At 31.7% G+C, this 22,184-nt stretch overlaps 1 protein-coding gene across 9 annotated transcripts in view; it reads right to left on the minus strand.

The window, feature by feature from the left end:
- Positions 1-3,039: 3,039 nt before the first annotated feature.
- The window catches only part of LOC101890398 (formin-binding protein 1-like), a 225,020-nt gene continuing 205,875 nt past the window's right edge, over positions 3,040-22,184 (minus strand). For 4 of the 9 annotated variants that reach the window (XM_059125961.1, XM_059125962.1, XM_059125963.1 and 1 more), the window contains exons 9-12: positions 15,092-15,444; positions 12,787-12,921; positions 10,622-10,788; positions 3,040-10,555 (exon numbers count right to left, since the gene is read on the minus strand). In XM_059125961.1, coding sequence (XP_058981944.1) covers positions 10,392-10,555; positions 10,622-10,788; positions 12,787-12,921; positions 15,092-15,444 — 819 coding nt within the window. In that variant the 3' untranslated portion in view covers positions 3,040-10,391. The remainder of the gene's footprint in view (positions 10,556-10,621; positions 10,789-12,786; positions 12,922-15,091; positions 15,445-22,184) is intronic. The other 5 variants (XM_059125969.1, XM_059125966.1, XM_059125968.1 and 2 more) reach the window with 5 other exon arrangements.

A 22,184-nucleotide genomic window follows, 5' to 3' on the forward strand; every position in this document is an offset into this window, starting at 1 on the left:
AATTTCATGTTGATCAAGAATATATATATATACTCTGTGGGGTCTAAAATGTATATTTCGAGGTGTTACAAACGGAATGACAAACTTAATATACCCTCCGTACTATGGTGGAGGGTATAAAGTCTCAAATCCACTTTTCATAATCGATTTGACAATTATGGGTTTTGGTTAATTTCTCATTTTTTTATCAGCGCCAAAAAGTATGCAACGAATTATGGCTTTCTATATTTCTGCTACACTGTGCGACAAAATTAAATTTTTTTCAATAATCTCAAGAAATCTGTACTAAATTATAAAACTAGAGCTAAATATATAAAACATATGTATCGGCGTTTTGAAAGCTTACATCGCAAAGTAACCAAAATAGAGGGGGTAAGCTCCCTCCATCCTAAACATTTTTTTAAATATTCGAATTAGGATTGCTTCGAATCCTTGCTTTTTAGGAATATAGTGTCTTCAGCAATATTGCTGATAAAATCACGAGCATTATTTTGTGTGGAAATTGTTAACCCTCAAGTGAGCCAACAAAGGGGACTTTTTGGTCCCTTTTCGAAGATATGTTTAAAAACCAGCTTTAAACGGAATCGCAGCAAGTCAAAATATTCTGCAGAATTATTTGTCATAAAATTTTACTATGGGTCCCAGAAGACATCGAAAGTCTAAACTTTATCTAAACACCAGGATATCTAAAAATTCAAAACACATTTTATGGTTAAAGTCTTACGTAATGAGAGTTTAGGGAAAATTCGCATACAAAGCATTAGTTTAGGAGGATGAGGTCAAACACCAAAATATTTTTCATCTAATTTCACGAATTTCAAGTCAAGAAAATAAATCTCTATTTCCATTACATAACTAGAAAATATTTGAATACATATTGCCTAAAAGAAAACATTTTTTTCCTGTCCATTTTTCTTTGACCTTTTTCGAACAGATGCACGAGACAAAATGTGACAAAGGAAGATATATTCTGGATAACATTTCAATATAAATCTCAAAATAAACCATACATCTAGGTGCAATAGTTTTATGGAAGATTATATTCAAAATTTACACAGGGTGAGAAAAAAAACTGCAACAAAGTCAAACGCCATAATTTTTACATTTTTTTTAATTTTATTGAATTAAATCAAAAAATGTCGGAAATACCATAAAGTTTTAGAATTAGTTTAGATTTGTTGGAATTTTTCACTTCTGGCACAAGTTATGGCCAATGAAAACGTCACTCGCTGCCCGAATGTTGCTCTGCGGTATTTTGGCCCATTCCCGGCGAAGCGCTTGCTTGATGTGATCGACACTTTGGTATTTTTAGTGCCAATCTTGCTTTCCAAAATACTCCAGACGCAATAGTCCAACGGATTGATATCCGGAGATTTTGGTGGCGAGGAACCTCATCTGTAACCATTCTTGGGCGGCGCGTGCTGGGTCCTGTTGAAATGTCCAAGATCTGCGGCCAAAATGTTTGCGTGCCCAAGGCTTTAATACACCCTCCAGAATATTTTCGCTATAATATTCAGCATTTATTCTGATGCCACGGTCGATTAATACGAGCAGAGAGCGACAATCGGCTGTTATGGCGGCCCACACCATCACCATGACCTTGATGGAGCTTGAGTTCTGGTGGCCAACCGAAGGTACACATTTTCAGCTGACCTCTTTGGGAAGTAACACGATAATTTTGTTTGTTTACAAACTGCTGGACATGCTGGTGGAATGTTTTTTCATCGGGGGGAAAACCAAATTCGGCGGTTCACTACTTTCGGCCAAGCGAAGCAACTCTTTAGGTCCTTTGAGTCTATTTTCTTTCTGTTGCGGTGTAAGTTGCCGAATGGAATATTGCGATGATATGATGTTCAGCTCACGAGCCATTTTTCGGCCAATGCGTCGCGGTTTTCGATCAAGTCGCTTCTGTACTTTTCGAACCATTTCTGCTGATGTTGCTGTTTTCTTCCGTCCCCTTCTTGACGTCGGGCTACGTTGCCAGTATCATGGAGCGAGACACAAAATATGTATTTAAATGCTGGAGTGCTCTAACGAAAGCCCCTTGTGGTTTTCCAGCCAAATATAAAGAAATTACACTATCACGCTTGGATTCCATCACGAATAACTTTTTTTCTGGAAAATTCTCACTAAAATGCTTTTGTACGCGTGTAAACAATATAATGAGCTGCCACTGGAATAATTTTAACAGCTGTCGGATGAGTGGCTTAGAAATGACAGCAGTCTGAAGTTGGTTGCAGTTTTTTCATCTCATCCTGTATATCAGTCTGAGATCACATACGAATTGGTCAATATTGGCCAACTGCTTCGGAACCTCCCCCATAAAAGTTCAACTGTTGGAATAATCCTAACTCAAGGCTGGGGGTATTCATCAGTCGGCAAAACCGACTGATACTATTTGATTCGTTTATTTAAATTTCCATATCAAATGTGATATGGAATCATGGTACAATAAAAAGGTAAGGTAGAGCTACCAGCTGATTACAATTTTTTCCTGAGTCTGCTCGAATTCTACCAATTCTATTGTTATGAAAAATAAAAACAAAATATTTTCAAAATTAATGATTGGAAGAAACGTGGATTTTGGGGCGCGCTTTGAAGATATTAACCAGTTTAGCCATGGAATTGAAAGATTGGACGCTCTGGATCATATTTTTGAAATAAAATCCAGGCACTTCTTTCGCTTTATTTAAGTCATTTCAAAAATGAGGAAAAGTTTGAAATAAATGAAAACAATTTCTTGCATATAATTTTGAATAACTCTGACAGGAAGCGCCAATAGCCTCAGAGCTGTATTTCTATAGTTTTACGAAGCTGTTCTACCTCTTTATTGTACCATGAAGACTAACGCCCAAATCCATTTCAAATAAAAACATTATTTTCTTATTTTATTTTTTCATTGTTTTTATTTTATTTTTAATCATTTCATACACATTGTCATTCATCAGCATCAGAGGATGATTTTCTTTTCTCTTTTCTTTCATTTTCACATGTTTTTTTTCATTTTATTTTTATATAATAATTGCAGCATTGTGTAAATTGTTCTCGTTCAATTATTTAGTATTATTTAATAATTCTTCTTTTTTCTTTTAAATACAGAATATATTGTTGTTATTTGAATATATAATTATTATTTAATTAATTATTTTTTTATTAATAATATTTATGTAAAAGGATGTGTGGTTATGTGTGTGTGTTTGTCTGTGAATGTGGGCGTTTTTTTTCGGTATCAATTGATGTTGATTATATCTCTGAATTGTAGTTGTTTTTTTTTTTTTTTTTTTTTCAAATTTTGTATATATAAATATTTAGTAATTATTATTTTATTTATTTTTCTCAATTTTTAATGTTTGTGGGTTGTTAGTTCCAGAGAAAGTATATTTTTTTAAATAATTTGAAAATAGAACATAGCAAAATTATTGTTAAAAGAAAAAGTATTACAAATATACAAAATATTTAGTTGTAGATATACATATAGATAATAATAATAAAAGATAGATTTTTTGTTTTATTTATATATAAAGTCATGTGTATATATATAAAAGAATAAAGGCAACATATTTCTGGTTGTTTAATGCTAAGGAAATAAAAATTGCGAAATAATTAAGCTAATTAATAAAACGAAATGCCAGTATCCAGCTAAGCATTGGGAGGGGAATTTTTTTCTCTTCATAATTTTAGTTTTCTTTTTTCTTTCATTTTTTTTGGAAAAGAAATAGTTTTAAAATTAATTTGTTGGCGTTTGTTTTAGATTAAATTTTAAGCATATCAAAATTTAATATATTTTTAGCATTAGCATTAGATATCAAATTATAACTAGAAACTAGTATAAGGTGTTTTGTTGTTATCGATTTTTTTTTCTTATTTTTTTAAAGTCAAACAACAAAGACTAATGGTTTTTTTTGCAAATCAATGACTTAAAACTTAATATATATTTTTGTAATTTTAAACTTAACTACATACATTACACACAAACAAAGGAGGGCTATTTAAAAAAAAAGTTATATCAAAGCAAAGAAAAATATACTTAAAAAACACAACACACGTTTTATACATTTTTGGGAGAAATATATTTGAAATTGTATTAAAGGGGTCTGGTTAAAAATTGAAAATAAAAACATAGAAATCACTACAAAAGCCAATCGTCTTTCAAGAAATAGCAAAGGACTTAGTTTTTGTAATACATGACTTTTTTGAAAATAGCAACTATTGTATTTGGATTTAGTTAAGTGATGGATTTGAACAAATTCTTCACTAGGCATTTGTTCAAAGATCACTTTTTTATCAAACTTCCAAGATATCCTTACTAAATGGAATTGAAATTTGGATGATGAAGTCCATGGCCTTTTTATTAAAAATTTATAAAAATTGTAAGAGTACATTTCCCTTCTTCGGCAAAATATAAAGAACTATATAATAAACAAGTAAAAAAAGCTGTAAGTTCGGCCGGGCCGAACTTTTAACACCCTTCACCATTTGGAACGAATTTGGCAATTCTCAAAAAAAAAAAAAAATAAATAAATAAAAACCGTTAAAAATTCTGTTAAAAACTTAAAAATTCTGAATATATCTATTACATTAGGGTCTAAACGACGACATGGACCTGCATAGGTAACAAATGCGAAACTTAAAAAAAAATCGGTGAATAATGTCGCTTAAATCATCAAAATACCGAATATCAGGAGATACCGTTATATGGCGGCTATACGAAGACCTGGACCTGCATAGACAATTTCTGTCATAGGCTCTAACATCCATTTCGAACATCAAATACCAAATTTGAAAGAACTCCAGTGATTAATGTCGCTAAAATCAACAAAGTACCGAATATCGGGAGGTACCATTATATGGTGGCTATACGAAGGCGTGGACCTACATGGGCCATTTTCTGTCTTAAGCCGTAGCATCTATTACGAACTTTAAGTATTGATTTTGAAACAATTTCGGTAAAAAATGTCGCTAGAAGCATCAAAATACCGCATATCGGGAGGTACCGTTACAAGGGGGCTATATGAAGACGTGGACCTACATGACCCATTTTCAATATCAAAAGTCCTGCAGACATAATATACATTTGAGTAAAATTTACTCAAATCTACTTCAATCTACTTCAATTCGTTCGGAAGCTAGAGTGATTTCCACAGACGGACGGACATCGCTAATTCGACATAGAATTTTATGCTGATCAAGAATATATATATACTGTGTGGGGTCTAAAATGTATATTTCGAGGTGTTACAAACGAAATGACAAACATGATATAACCTCCTTATTATGGTGGAGGGTATAATAATAGATTTTATGGAATTGATTTTTTTAAGGATCAGCTGTTCAGCAATTTACAATATCAAAATGTTTCTAAAAATTTCTGCATGACTGGCAGTGGCTATTGTCAAACTAAAGCCATAAATGTACGCATTTTATATACGCTCTGTTCCAAAACCTGCCGGAATCAAAAAAATTTACTACGATATCCCTTTCTTCCTTCCTTCCTTCCTTATGATATTGAAAAACTTATAAAAACTAGTTGGTTCTTGGAACAGAGCAGGGGTTTAATTTTTGTTCCATGAAAATGTGAAATGAAACCTTTTATTAAGGAAAAAAAAATATCAAATGAAAACTTTGTAATAGCATGTTTCCATTGGAAACCGAACAACGTTGTTCGCTCTCAGAATTATGTACACGAATTAACCCGTTCATACGGCACGATTCGTAATTCATAGTAAAATAATTCCTTTTTTTCAAAATTTTGTTTGTTGATTTTAATGGGAATTTATACTAAAATACATTAAATTCTCACTAATATGGATAGAAGAAATGATTATTTTTCTCCCAAAGATTTATTAAAACATTAATTTTATAATTTTCATTCACGTTTCCAACTTGTTGTGTAAATGTTGACATTTTGAACATATTTTTGTATTTTTCTATTTTTAAATTCTGCTGGAGAGACACTTGTCAAACATTTTTTCTGCCGATACAAATATTTTGAAAATATTACCTCTTTTGTTTCCTGTTTTCTGTGGTAATTTCAACTTGTGGACAAAATGCGTACCTCGGATGAGAGAGAAAACAAAATTTACTTTCGTTTGAATGTACATACGCTATTCTACATTGTAGTTTTCATTCATAAATTTCAGTCTTCCCAAAATTTTTCAAAATTTCATTAAATTTTTCTATTTTCAATTTTTAAATGTCATAATTAATTTTTTCGATAAATGCTCTCATTTGTTAGGGATGGGACATATTTTTTCGTTGTTCTGAGAGTGATTTTATTTGAACAATGTACAAATATGAGTGTTCGCTCAGGAAATTTTGTGTGAAGAATTAAGTAGTTTTTTCATAGTTAAGGGTCAAACAACGAATAGAGTGCGAATCAAGTGCAGTGGAAACGCCACATAAAGGAAATTCACTTCATATTTTCATGGAATCAGAATCCAGTCCCAGTACTGATTTTACAAAATCGATATAAATTTAGGCAAAGAAACAGGAAAAACATAATCTAAAATTTATTACCTTACAGAAGTATGTTTTTGATTCATTTTATATTGTATATTTTAAAAATTTGTGTTACTGTTTATTTTTTTTTTTTTTTCATTATTTCTTTCAATATTATCTTCTTTTAGTTTGATTTGTTTTGGTTAAAGTTCTCTTGTGCACAGTTTTTATTTTGTAAAACGTTTTTTTTTAATTTCTATGTGTGGATTGATTCTATATAGTTTCAGGTCAATATTGATATATGCATTAGTTAGTTAAAGAGAAAGAGAGAGAGAGTGGGTGTAGATTGAAACGTTACATTTTGTTCTTTTCTTTGATGAAAGCTTTTCAGTTTTGCTTTTTATTTCACAAATATTTTCTTCCTGTTTTCTTGTTATTTATGTTTCATAGACAATAGAACTTAGTGTATATGTGAAAAGAAATCAAAAATAAGAAAAGAAAAATAAATAAAAGAGGGAAATAACGAAAAATGAAATATATCGAAAATAAAAATAGAATCCTGTATTAAAGACCAGTGGTTTATGTAAGGGTTTTGAGTAGAAACAAATATGAAATAGAAAGTATTTATATTCAATGAATATATAGACGACGGAATGCTCTTACCGCTTATCCTGGCAAAATTTGGATCGGTAGGAGGGAAAATATTGAAGTCACTCAAATTTAAAAAGTCAAAAATATCAAAAACATTAGGATATTTTTCAGTTGGAACCTAGTCCATAACAAAAAGTAGTCAAATCAATCAAGTCCAATCGCTAAAAAAACGAAAAAATGTGTTTTCGAGGTCGAGTTGGCCCACGGGCTGAATCAGTATATTGACTATGCAAAAACGTGCTGAAAACAAACATTCCTTTCTCTATACATTCTTTAGTCTATGACTGTTGTAGTAACATGCTATCTCATTATCATTAAATTAGGGAATATTCCTCGATACAATTAGGGTTCAAGTCCTTGAAATTGCAACTAAAAGAAAGAGTGATTGAGAAGAGGAAGGGCAAATTAAAAATTCCACATGAATCCGAAGTTCAATTATTTGCATTATTCAGATTTTTTCTCCGCGCTTGGGAGCTCATAACAAGGTGATTCTATAAATGTGGATAAGCTTTCAAACCGGGCAATAATTTTGCCACAATGACAAAATCTGAACCAAATTTAAAAAAAAAACCTAATTCAGGTTCATTTTCTTGAAATTTTAACTAAAAGAATGAATCATTGAGAAGAATCAGTTAAAAGTTCCTCATGAATTCGAAGTTCAATTATTTGCAATAATCTGAGTCTTCTTTTATACGACCTTAGGAGCTTAGAACCATGACGCAATAATAAGGCGATCCTGTAAAATTTTCAAAACAAATTTAATGTCAAAATTTGTTTGCACTTTTTTGACTTTAAATTGAGACAGTTGACCACAAAGACAAAACACGAACCAAAATCAAAAAAAAAAAAAAAAAAACACTTGTTAATCCATCTTCAATTTATCTGCCATTGCAGACTAGAATTTCTACACAAAAAAAAATGGCATAAATCATGGAAAACTAGTCAATTTTATAAATTTTATTAAACCGAAAAATTACTTTAAGAAATTTTTTCTCAAAAATTTTAAAGAATTTACACCTGATCAGCAATGAAAATAAATGAATATCACTAAAGTATTAAATCAAATTAAATGCAATCTTACATATTCTTTTTGAATTAAATCAATTTAAAAAAATGGGAATCGGAATGTTTGCAAAACGGGCAAAAGTTCCAAATAGTGTTCATAATAAAAAATTATGGCTTATAGTTCTTGTGCTTTACAGCATATTCGATGATTCTGGCTTTAAGGTCAAACATTTAAAGATTGCATTTTTGATTTGAAATTTTGTTGAAATGTTGCTTCAAGACAAAGGGTCGTTTCTCTCGATTACACAGGTATTTATCTTTAACTAATATCTTCCATATACTCTCCTATATAGGCATTTTCAAACTTATTTGAGATGACAAATTTATCAGAAATAATTTTCACTTTTTTAAATAGAATCGGCTGCATAAAAATTCGGACTATAAATTATATTTTTCAACGTTTTTTGTTCGAATTTGTCCGAAACGATTATAATTTAGATTAGCATGGAACTTGTCCATGAAAAAAACTTATAAAGCTATGAAATTTTCAGTCATACTTTCTAGACACAAACTTCATACATAAAAACAGGGAAAGTATTTACAAATCCAGGAATCAATTTTTGTATTCGATATCGAAAACATTTCGATTGAAATTAATTTTAGTTCCTTTTTTGTATGAGAATACGAAAGTGAATTCGAAAGAAAAAAAAACAACTCCATGGCCTCAATTCTCGACAAAAAAACAACCTACACAAGGATATATTTTTTTTTTAATTTTAAATTTTATCTAATTAAAAATAATATTCCTGGTGCTGGATTCTTGTTCTATGAAAATGTAAAATATAAAATAATTTTAAATTTTAATTTTATTTAAATTTAAATTTAATTTTAAAAAATTTATAAAGGAAATATTTTTAATTTCATATTTTCATAGAACAAGAATACAGCCCCAGGAATATTACTTTTAATTAAATAAAAATTCAAAATTAAAAAAATACACAAGGAATATATTGTTTTGGCGAGTTCACTTTCGAATCTTCATAAAAAAACAGGAAATTCATATATAAATTCTATTTTAATTAAAAATAAAAAATTCGGCCGAAAGATCTAAATTTCAAATAATGAAGCTAAACATTAGTTGTTTTTTATCAACATTTCAATTTTTGTCAATCTATGATTGGGCATATACAAATTCATTCCGATTAAAATTTTTCTCAATATCACATTCAAGAATTTGGCCCTTGAATTTTCGTTCAATTTTTTTCGATGCAAATCATAGCATTTTTGGGAGCATTATACGCAAATGTTGATGAACGTTTGTTAAGAAGGATATGGGATAATCCCAATATAAAAATTGTCTGGCATTGATCCTAACAGATAAATATATAAAAAAATTCACATCCATTTATGAAAGCGGGAGGATTGATGTTTTTTTATATTTTACTAAAAGGTAGTGAACAATTTTATACTATTCCAGTCCTTTCGAATTGAAAACTGCAAAATATATATTTTGCAAAGGTTTTTAAACTCAACAAAAATACACTTCTGATATTATTTAATAAACCACTGTTTGTTAAATTCATATATGTCGGTTGTTAGGGAGGAGCAAAATTTTAATGCTTTACACAAAAGAAACAATAAATACTGCAAAAATTGCATTTGTTTTAAAGAGAGGAAGAAGATGAACACCGCCAATTTTGGTCATGGAAATTAAGCATATTTTCTTTGCATTTTTTTTTTTTTTTTTTTTTGGAAAACACCAAAAATTAAATTATTTAGAAAAAGAAAAAAAAAAAACAATTTTAAAAATATACAACTTAAGCGCGTAAAAATTATTATTATTTATAGTTCTATTTTTTATGTTTACATCATAGACATGTAAAATAATATTTATATTTATTTATATATTTAAAAAATAAACAAAGTCTATTAATATTGTTTTTTTTTCGTGGTACAAACTATTTCTTTGTAATTAATTAAAATAAAAATAATTATAATAATAATAAAAAAAAAAAAATAACTGCAAAACTAAAAAAAGAATACATTATATGGTTGAATGATAATGATAAAATAAAACGGAAAATTGTTGATTTTTTGTTTCATTTTTTTCTGGCTTTACTCAAATTATAATTTTCATCCGGTTATAGTAAGTTTGTTGTTGAATTTTTTTCTTTTTTTCTTTTATGTTTAATTTGTATATGTATTTATATTTTTTGTCGCATTTAGCAAATTAGTAGTTAATGTTTGTTTTCTTTTGTTTCTTTAGATAGACTGTGTGGTGTGTGGTGGTTGGGGACTTAAGCATATAGTGTACATTCAATATAACTTGTGGGCACGAAACCTTCATCCCAGCCGTTTGTGTTGTTAATGCGACGCACACGCGTCCAACCATCACCCTGATCAATTTCAATCACTTGTAGTTCTTCGCCCTCATTCATGGGTATGCTACCCTCACTTGTGGCTATAGAAGAAATCGCAAATGATTATTTAAGAATTAAAATCAAAAATATAACAAAAGCAACTTTACCTTCGAAGGGATATAAAGCTCGACACGTTCCCAGCGGCTGTAGGGGTTCCATTTCTGTTTCATAATAGGCATCCTCACCAATTGCATTTTCATGGGTACTACCATGACCGGATCCCGGTAACGAGGTGTGTGATGTACCCAATCCACTTTCAGGACTTGCCGAACTGCTAAATTTCATCATGCAAAGAAACAGAATGTGTAGGGAAATCGTTGAAGTATTTTCATGTTTTTTTTTTTATTTGATTAAAGACAAATATGTATTTAAAGAATGTGGAATTAGTATTTATGTGTACTGGTGTTTGAGTAATTTGTTAAAAATTACATGTAAAGTATTTTTGCTAATCTATTCTTCGAATGTAAACAAAAATTTTTAATTCGTACAATTCTATTTGAATTTGGGGGGGAGGGTTCTGAAATTTTCTTCTCTTCATTATTTCCACTGGGAGAAATTGTGGCTTTTTAAAATAATGTTTGAAAATTGTAAGAGGCTTTTAAATCCGAACAAGGACATTGATTTGTAAATTTATAAATTGACAAATTGCAAACGTAGGCTAATGGATCAAAAGACAAGTAAATGCCCTCAAAGAAGACTAAAAGTATGTCGTGAAATTTTGCTTCAATTAGGCCTTAAAATATTTAGCCAAAGAAACCGATTTTTTTTTATTTGGGAATCTGACCTACTGACCGATTACTATCAAATCCCCTTGGAAATTTCCACAACCTAGACTAGTTATTTAAAAGTGAAATTATAAGAAAAAAATGCAGGGAATTTGGAAGAGTGATATTTTTTTATAAATTAAAATAATTGTCATTATTTTACGATTCATTCTAAGTATACAAATTGCTTTTATTCGGATACTCTCAATGAAATTTGATTTAGAATATTTTTTCCTTTGACACTATCCCCCAAAAATGAAGTATTAAGGGAGATATTGACTTAGACTGGAAACGTGTTAAATCGGCAATAAAAAAAAAAAAACTAAAAACATAATTTCTTCTTGTATTCCAAATTCAATTTTCTTAAAAACTATTACACCTAGATATATGATTTATTCTAAGATTCTGAGTGAAATTTTGTGTAGAACACTTCCTTCCTTGACACTTTCCCCACAAAATGAAATATTACGTGAGATTTTGACTCAAAATGGAAACATGTTGAATTTGCAGTAAAAACGTAAATACGTGATTTGTATTGAAAAATTCAAGTTACTAACGAAATTTTCTTAAAAACTATTGTACCTAGATACATGGTTTATTCTGAGATTTATAAAAAAATATGTTTAGAATATTCCGTCTTTTAACTCTTTCTGTCTAAAACGAAATTTTATGATACTTTCATGCATCAACTCGAATAAGGTCCTAAGAAAAAAGTGATCAAAAATTAAGATATATTTTCGCTTTTTTTTGGCAACTTTGGTGCGAATATTTTCTTGTTATATAATGGAAATAGAGATTTCTTTCCTTTAATAATTTATAGTGCAATTTGATGAAGAATATTTTTGTCCTTGACGCGATTCTTCTAAAGTGGTGCTTTGTCGGAGAATTTTGCATAAACTTACATGAAGTACGGCTTTGACCCTAAAAAGTGTTTTTGATATTTATTAGTTCGTAGCATTTAGGTTAGATTTAAACTTTTAATGTTTTGTGGAAGCTGTAATAGAATTTTCTGACATATAAATTTTTAGAATATTTTGACATGCGACGATGCCGTTTAAAGGGAGTTTTTAACGATATTTTTATTTTTACTAGAAATATATGAATACAATGAATTGATGGAATATATTCCCCCAAAATTTAATCCCAATTTGTAAATTAAAAAAAAATATAATCAACTACTACCCGAATTTCAAATAGAATGATAATTCATGAACGATAAACTGATTAAATTCATTTCGATAAGTTCTAAATAATACTCTGTTCCAGGACCTGCAAGAGTTTAAAATTGTTACTACTATAACCAACTTGGCAAAACTTGTACATTCTTGCAGTTTATGGAACAGACTATAAATTTAGCATTTAAAATAAATGGAAAAAATGGCTATATACGAAACAGAAATGATGGAAATGAAATAGTGACAACAAATGAAAAAGGACAACACTACGAAATGTTTAAAATGTGGTTGTTTGTTTTTTTGTTTTGCAATCAAAGAGACTTATGAGTGTACCCGTTATTGTTATTATTATGGCCATTTTGAATTTGCGCCACATTATCCTCAGAATCTGACCTGCTTAAACTACCAGCATCGTCTGGATGGAAATCGCCATCGAAATTGTTGTCCTCGGTGCTACCATTGGAATGCCTGGAAAAAGAAAGGAAAACACATTGGATTATTAAATTTCGTTAATAATAAAAATTTACAGGAATAAACAAGTGGAATAATAAGAGTTGATATTTATATTTTGAAATCTGAAATAATGGAACCTCAGTGAAGGCAATGAAAAGGTAATAAAGAAAAATTTGAAGGAACGGATTAAAATCTGACATACTAATGGGGAGTCCATTGCCTCTGCAGCCATTGGTAGTCGGATTTTAATACAAAAGGTTTTTATCCTTTTAAGACTGAATCGGTTTCAGGATTTATACGAGATTTAAGCCACGGATGATATTGAATTAAAATGTGGATGTATTTTCTTGAGTTGAAAAGCACGAATGTGGCTTCATGGAAGGTTTCATTACAAAGTGGCGATCACCAACAAATGTGGTACGAATGCGTGAACCTACACGGAAAATTCTGTCTGTGGAAATCACTCTAGCTACCGAACGAAAATGTAGTAAGTTGATCAAATTGTACTCAAATGTATATTATGTCTTTGGTATCGAAAATGGGTCATGTAGGTGCACGTTTTGGTATAGCCCCCAATATAATGGTACCATCCTATTTTCGGTATTTTGGCGATTTAAGCGACATTATTCACCGGAATTGTATCAAATTTTGGTATTTGAAGTTCGTAATGGATAACACAGCCTAAGGCGGAAAATTGTTTGTGCAGGTCCACGTCTTCATAGAGCCCCATATAACGGTACCTCCCGATATTCGGTATTGTGGTGATTTAAGCAACATTATTCACGGCAATTGTTCAAAATTTTATATTTGAAGTTCGTAATGGATACTACAGCCTAAGGCGGAAAATTGTTTGTGCAGATCCACGTCTTCGTATAGTCCCCGTATAATGGTACCTTCCGATGTTCGCTATTTTGAGGATTTTAGCGACATTATTCAATGGAATTGTTTCAAATTTGGTATTTCAAGCTCGTAATGGATACTACACCCTAAGACAGAAAATTGTCTGTGCAGGTCCACGTCTTCGTATAGCCCCCATATAATGGCACCTCTCGATAATCGGTATTTTGATGATTTTAGCGACATTATTCAACGGAATTGTTCGAAATTTGGTATTTGGAGTTAGCCTAATAAAGAAAATTTTTTGTGCTGGTCCACGTCTTTGTATAGCCCCCATATAACGGTACCTCCCGCTATTCGGTATTTTGGTGATTTAAGCGACATTATTCACGGCAATTGTTCAAAATTTGGTATTTGAAGTTCGTAATGGATACTACAGCCTATGCCAGAAAATTGTCTGTGCAGGTCCACGTCTTCGTATAGCCTTCACATAACGGTACCTCCCGATATTCGGTATTTTAATGATTTTAGCTACATTATTCACTGATTTTTTTCAAGTTTCGCATTTGAATATTGTAATGGCTTTTGACAAAAGTTGCCTTTGCAGGTTCACGTCGTATAGACCCTAACATAGCGCCTACATTCGGTTTTTTTAAGATCTTATCAGAATTTTTAACGGATTTAATTTTTTTTATTGTCAAATTCGTTTCAAATAGTGGATGGTATTCAAAGGTCGGACCGGCCGAAATTACAGTATTTTGTCTTGTTTATTAAAATTTCACTATTGCTCACATTTTACAACCAAAATACACATTTGGAAAATAATATTGCAATACCTCACAATATTCGGTAATTCGGAGTGTGCTTGAAGGGTTTTATTATACAAAAATTCACCCTTATGAAAAATGTTTAAGTTCGACCCTCGTTATAAGAAAAGCTCCATATAGAAACCTTTACCAATTTAGGGATTCAAAGTTCCTGGTCACATTTTTCAACACTTTTCTAGTATTTGTTGATATATTTTGATTTCAATGAGCAGAGAACGTAGCCAAGATTTTGGAACAGTCCCTTGAAACGGTGGTCTCCACCGTGGCGTGTTTTGGAGATCCTAACCACATTTGTCAACCGAATAAATTGCAATCTATTATTTTCACAGATTTTAAGCCATGATCCCAAATTTTTGAGTATTACAGATCACTGAATTAACATTGGCGAGGGGTTTTAAAGGTTTGTCCGTCTTTTCCTTTTTTATAAAATCGAATTCTATCAATTACTAGAAATATAAATAGCAACTTTAAAAATCCCTTTATCTAGAAGGTAATGGTTAGGGGACGATCTCTATACTTACCTTGACGATCGATGGCCATTGTTCATACTGTGAGTGCGATTGGCTTGCGGGCTATTATTGGCAATGGGTATTTGATTGGCTTTCTCCAAATAACCTTGATATTTTTTCAAATCCATTTTTAGTTTTTCCAATTTATGTTCGGATTCATTGAGCTGGCCCTCAACGGTCATGGGATTGCCCAGCGATGAATTGGCCTCATAGACGACTTTCATTTTCATCAGGCCATCGCGGGCCGCCGTCTCTTGCTGGATCTTCTGTTGCAGTTCGGCAATTTTGGCTTGGAGTTTTTTGCGTCGTTGATTGGGTGGCAGATCACTGAAATCTTCCTTTTGTCCGTCCGCAGTTAGGGAGTTCTAAATGAAATGCGATTGAAGAGAAGATTAGTAATGAAAGGAATTATAAAAAATAATGATAATATGATTTAAAGAGAACACATTTCTTGGTGCATTAGAACAACAAGAATCAGAATTAAAACTGCAAGGCAAAAAAGTAAAGGTTGGGAGGGCCAATGAAGACATTAAATCACCACTTTTAGTAATTTGATAATAGCCATTCATTTTTGACCTCCCATCCTAGGTGGTTACTTGAACAAACAGAAAATCGTCATGCATTGTCATACAATATTGAAAAAGAAAACAAAAAATTGGGATCTGAACTGAAAAAACACAATGATTTGAAATGTTCTTTCAATAATTTGCAAATGATAAACCAATAAACGAACGTGGGGGGTTAAGGTGAAAATTCGAAAACTGTGATCTATCTCTAAAAACTAGTAGTTTTGACAAATGTGACTATGAATATAGCGTGTTAAAAATGGTGTTTTACAGTGTGAATAGTTGAGATACAACAACAAAAAAAAACGATAAACAAAAAATTGGGTTTAGTTTAAGAGCAACAGGCAAACATGGGTATAAAGGAGACAAGTTTTATTAAAAAAAATTATTTAAATTTAATTTAAATTAACGTTAAGACTTTTTATTCCAATTTGATAATTCCCAAAAAAAATCCTTATAACCACGTTTGTCTGCATAAATATATTACTGTTGGATATACTCCTTATCATTCGGTGTTTTTGGTTAAAATATATTTTTCTAAATTAGTTGTTGTTAGTCGTGTCATACCTTCATCGTGATACAGGCTTCAATAATCTTCTGTTGCTGTTACAGAGAGAATTTTTGAATTTGTATCACATTTTTTTTATTTTGATTTTTTTAATTGCAGGTTATAAAATCAAAGCATAAGCAATTTTGGAATTTTGATTTTTTTTTAAGATTGGACATAATTCAAATTTAGTTTGTTAAACAAATCAATTTGTTTGTGTGTTGATTGGTGATGATTGTGTTTTGAAGATGACGTTTAATAGCGTTGATGTTCATGACGGTGATGATGATTTTCGATGAGAGATAGATTTTGGTGTGTATGTTTGTGTAAATGACAAAAAGGGGTGAAAAAAAGCGTTTAAATAACAATTTTTAAGCCAATGAGGGTAGAAAAGCATAACAAACGTTTGTGATTTTGAAAAATAAAAGAAAATAATTTTTAGCAAAAGGAAATTTACATGAAATAATTAAAAAATAAATTGGACAAATAAATAAAATTTAAGCCAAAAAAGATTAAGGTCAAATCAAAGTAAATCCGAAACAAAAAGTGAGATCAGAATAATGAAAGGCACTAAAACAAATTTTTAAAATATTTGCCTATGGAACCATTTAAAGAATTTAAAAAATCCAGATTGAATTTCTTGTAGCCTTTCAAAAATTAAAAAATTCACAATTGAAGTTTAAAAAACACAAAGAAGATTAATAGAAGGTATATACCGAAGGTTTTTAGAAGACATATGGAAGGTATTCTAACTACAGAATATATAATCAGTCTTCTTTCCTTAGAAGGCTTATAGAAGGAATTATGCCTTTAAAAGACCGACTGAAGAAGGTCGCCTAAAGCTGAGGTGTTATGTCACCACGAGCCCATCAGTTTGCAGTCAGGGTACCTATTGTATTTTTACGAAGCTTCGTTGATATTTGATTAATTAGAAAGTTCTTGCCATGGTACGGATGCTAGACATGTTCAACCCTTCAAAATTCGATGACACTTTGAAGATTATTGAATTAATGAATGAATTAATTCCTTGAACATCCCTTGATAGAAGAGGAATGAGTAGGTATTGATACTACGGTTAGCCAGGTCTCGACCTCCAGTCAAGGGTCGATGAAACTGGGTCTGCTGACCTAAAAAAACTCTGTCCCATCTCTACATCAACGGTCAGTACTGATAAGCCCTTGCTCTTTAAGCCAGATACGCCTGAGGCAGAAGGAGAACAGAAAAATTAAGATATCGCTGAATTCTCCGGTGGTCAAAAGTGCCAAAACCAAAGAGACGTAAAATACAGGCGTATGCTGCAGTCATTATGTTGATGGGAATGCGGCAAACTCAATGATAAGGAGAAGCAGAGCTTTAAATGAACCTGAATTTTGTTAGGAAGTTCGAAAAGAACTATCCCGACCCAATTTGGGGGAACCTCCGTTAAGCAGGATCCCAAAAAGGCGACGACTGTGTGGTCAGATCCGGAGATACCACCCGCCAATTCGGAGGAAGGCAAGGCTACGACGAAGTCTTCAGAACCGCAAATCTTGAAAACGTCTGCAAGGCGGAAGACCGAGTCGAAGCCTACCTCTAAATTTTCCAAACAGGTTTTGCGGAGACATGCTGTGATTTCACCATCTCCACATACTACAACGGTGATGAAGGTGAATTCCACAATTTAAGTACGAGTTCGAGTCAAAAACTTAAAAAAATATTTTAAAACAAAAAAGCTGTAAGTTCGACCGGGCCGAACTTTTAATACCCTCCACCAATTGGAACGAATTTAGAAATTTTCAAAAAATAAAATCCTTAAAAAATTCTGTTAAATTTTTTTAAAATACCGAATATAGCCGTTATATTGGGGTTTATACGACGTGGACCTACATTGGCATTATTTGTCATAAGCCATTGCCATATTCAAATTCGAATCTTGAAATAAACGGTGAATAATGTCGCTAAAATCATCAAAATATCGTATATAGGGAGGTACCGTTATATCGGAGTTGTGCAAAGACCTGGACCAGCATAGACATGTTTCTGCCATAGGCTGTAGCATCCATTACGAACTTCAAATACGACATTTCAAACAAATTCGGTGGGTATTGTACCTAAAATCGTCAAAATACCAAATATAGGGAGGTACTGATACATGGGGCCTATACAAAGACCTGGACCTGCACAGACAATTTGCTGTCGTAGGCTGTAGCATCCATTACGAACTTCAAATACCAAATTTGAAACAATTCCGGGAAATAATGTCGCTAAAATCATCAAATTGCCGAATAAAGCGAGGTATCGTTATATGGAGGCTATACGAAGACGTGAGCCTGCACACTAATTTTTTGGCATAGGCTGTAGTAACCATTACAAACTTCGAATGCGAAATTTGAAACAATTCGGGTGAATGATGTCGCTAAAATAATCAAAATATTGAATATCGGGAAATACCGTCATATGAGGGCTATACGAAGAAGTAAACCTGCACAGAAAATGTTCTATCTTAGACTGTAATATCCATTACGAACTTCAAATACCAAATTTGGAAACAATTCCGGTGAATACTGTCGCTAAAATCATCAAAATACCGAATATCGGGAGGTACGTACGTTATATGAGGGCTATACCAAGACGTAAACATGCACGGACAATTTTCTGTCATAGGCTGTAGTACCCACTACGACCTTCAAATACCGAATTTGAAAGAACTCCGCTGAATAATGTCACTAAAATTATCAAAATATCGAAAATAGGGAGGTACCATTATATGGTGCCTATACCAAAACGTGAACCTACATCACCCATTTTTTAATACCAAAAGTCCTGCAGACATAATATACATTTGAGTAAAATTTTATAAACCTAATTAATTTCGTTCGGAAGCTAAAGTGGTTTCCACAGACGGACGGGCATCGCTAAATCGACATAGAATTTTATGCTGATCAAGAATGGGGTTTAAATTTATTTGGGGTCTAAAAAGGAATATTTCGAGGTGTTACAAACGGAATGACAAACTTAACATACCCCCATACTATGGTTGAGGACATAATGACGAAGCTAATATGCTCTCCACAGTTTGATGGAGGGTATAAAATTGCTATTGAAAAGTTATTTAAACCTTCAAAAAATGACAATTCTCAAATTCTAGATTGGAGACCTGTTAAGCCTTTAAGAACTCACGATAGATACCATGTTAAATCTTCAACAATTTTATTTTAAAACCACGATTCGAACCTTAAGTTAGACCCAGAAATAAAAGAAATAGAGCGTCGAAATATGCCAAGTAAGTTAAGTTACTTAGAAAAGGGCAGCTATTGGATTTAAAGTTCACAAAAATATTACAACTCTAGCAAGCCAAGGGAGTCAAGTATAGTTATGGAATAAAACACAAAAAAAGGATCATATGGGACTCCTAAAAATCAAAAATATTTATGCTTTAAATAAGTAGTAGATTTGTATGAATAGATATATATATGAATATGAATGAATGATATATGTTGTTGGATATATATGATTATGTTTTTTATGATATTATATATGATCAAATAATAAATATTAAATTTAAAAGTTAAAACAAAAAAACCATACAATTAAAAATTAATTATTTCATCATGGACTGGATGAGAGGGACAACACATAATTGGTCTTGGGATAAAATAACACACAAAAGAACAAACAACACAGAAACATAGAAAACAAAATTGAAATATTTAATTGACAAATGGAAAATGGCAGCCAATTGCTTGTTATTCGAATTCATGATAAAGGCTCAAAAACCAAAAATTAAATCAAAAATATGGATATGGGTAGTTGGACTCGGATGGAGAGAGAGAGAAAAATGTGAGACAAGTAAGACGAAAAAAAACATAGATATTTTCGTATGAAATTTTACACATTCTTGATAGGTGTTGCAGTTTGTACTTACATTAAATGTAAAGTAAACACAATAAATTCACAATGGATTTACAAAATGAAACGTCGTCCACATTGGCGATTTGATGTAAGAATGCGGAAACGACGACGACGACAGGAAATTGTTGTTATTTTTTTTTTTTTTTGTTTTTGGTATGAGAAGAAAGAAATGCATTTGAGAAGAAATGCAACGATTGATAAATTGGCAAATAAAAACAACGATAAAATAAAAAAACAAAAGCACAACACAAAAAAAAATTACAAATGATATGAAACGAAGACCGAAAAAGAAAGAAATAAATAAAAAAGAAAATAAAGACTTTATAAATATTTGAATTGAACTAAATTATACATTTATCAAAATAACGATATTTTTTCAAAATTTGCACAAACAGTTTGTTTTTAAAAATTAAATTAAAAAGTACATTGAACTAACTACTATGCATTGCAATTATTTATGTATGGTTCCATTGAATTGTATAAATAGTACTTCACACATATTGACTGATGGATCCATGGTCTTTTTATACCCTACACCACAAGGTGGTCAGGGTATTATGTCTTTGTGCATTTGTTTGTAACAGGCAGAAGGAAACGAGATAGACCCATAGTTCCTTTTGATGATCTGCATAGAATCACATTCTGAATCGATTTATGCATGTCCGTCCGTCTGTCCATGTATTTTTGTAAACAAAGTACAGGTCGCATTTATTGCCCGATCCAGTTGAAATTTTACACAGATCTTTTGTTTGACCCAAGGACGAACCCTATTGAAATTGGAGATAATCGGTCAAAATTTAGATATAGCTCCCATATATGTCTTCATCCGATTTGCTTTTTATTGTGCACCAAACTTGTAATATCAGCCCGAATTGTATGGAATTTTGCACATACACCCAAATTAGGCCTGAAAATATGTATGCCAAATTTGATCGAAATCGGTTCAGATATAGCTATAGCTCCCATATATATTGATCATCCGATTTGTTATTTTTGTCCACCGCCGCCGTAATATGCACTCTGCAACAACAATATTTGGGGAAATGTATCAAATACAGCTCAGAAATACATTTGCTAAATTTTATCGAGATCGGTTCAGATTTGGATATAGCTCCCATATATAACTTCGACCGATTTACCTTTTATTGTGCACCAAACGTCTAATATATGTCCAAATGGGATGGAATTTGGCTCTTACGAACGAATTGAGTCTAGAAGCTAGTATGTCAAATTTGGTGAAGATCGGTTCAGATATAGCTATAGCTTTCATATATATTATTCATCCGATTTGTTATATTTGTTACCCACAACCGTAATATGCACTCCGTAACAACGATATTCAGGGAAATATATCAAATACAGCTCAGGAATATCTTTGCCAAATTTTATCGAGATCGGTTCAGATTTGGATATAGCTCCCATATATATCTTTATCCGATTTCAAATTAATTGTGCACCAAATGGGCAATACAATTCCGAATTTAAAAAATACAAATGCTTCGGCATATTTAGTACTTTGAACTTTAAATTATAATTATAATCATAGCGTGTATCAGTAAATTCTCCCATAAAAAATTTTAATTGTTATGTGGAGCTCTACTTAATTAGCAAAGTGGTGTAGGGTATCATAAAGTCGGCCCGCCCGACTTTAAGACTTTCTTTACTGGTTTTAAATATGTAAAAATATATTTATAAGATTACAATTAAAAATATTATATAAAAACTGCAATGGTATTAATGGACGTTAAGCTCGCTAGGTATCTACAATTTTTCCATTTCAAGCTATCCGTTCTTGATAGATGGTAAAATTATGGACCGAAGAGCTGCGGAAATAGAACACGAAGTAGATAAAAATAACTTCATAGAAAAGAACTTCAATGACAAGACTCTTGACCTTGTTGACGAGAGCGTTAAAAGACAGCAACAAACTATCCACCAGATCACTGCGACTGAATCAGGATAGTATCCCTGTAGAATTCTGGAAAACCCCCCAGCCTGGCAAGGAAGAGGACATGGATACCACGGTAGTCCAGGTCTCGACCTCAGTCCCAAAAAAAATCGACCAGAATAGTCCTAGCGGCCCAAATTCGTTGGTAAGTAC

The sequence above is a fragment of the Musca domestica genome, unplaced genomic scaffold, assembly GCF_030504385.1.
Source record: "Musca domestica strain aabys unplaced genomic scaffold, Musca_domestica.polishedcontigs.V.1.1 36, whole genome shotgun sequence".
In the NCBI taxonomy this organism is placed as follows: Eukaryota; Metazoa; Arthropoda; class Insecta; order Diptera; family Muscidae; genus Musca; species Musca domestica.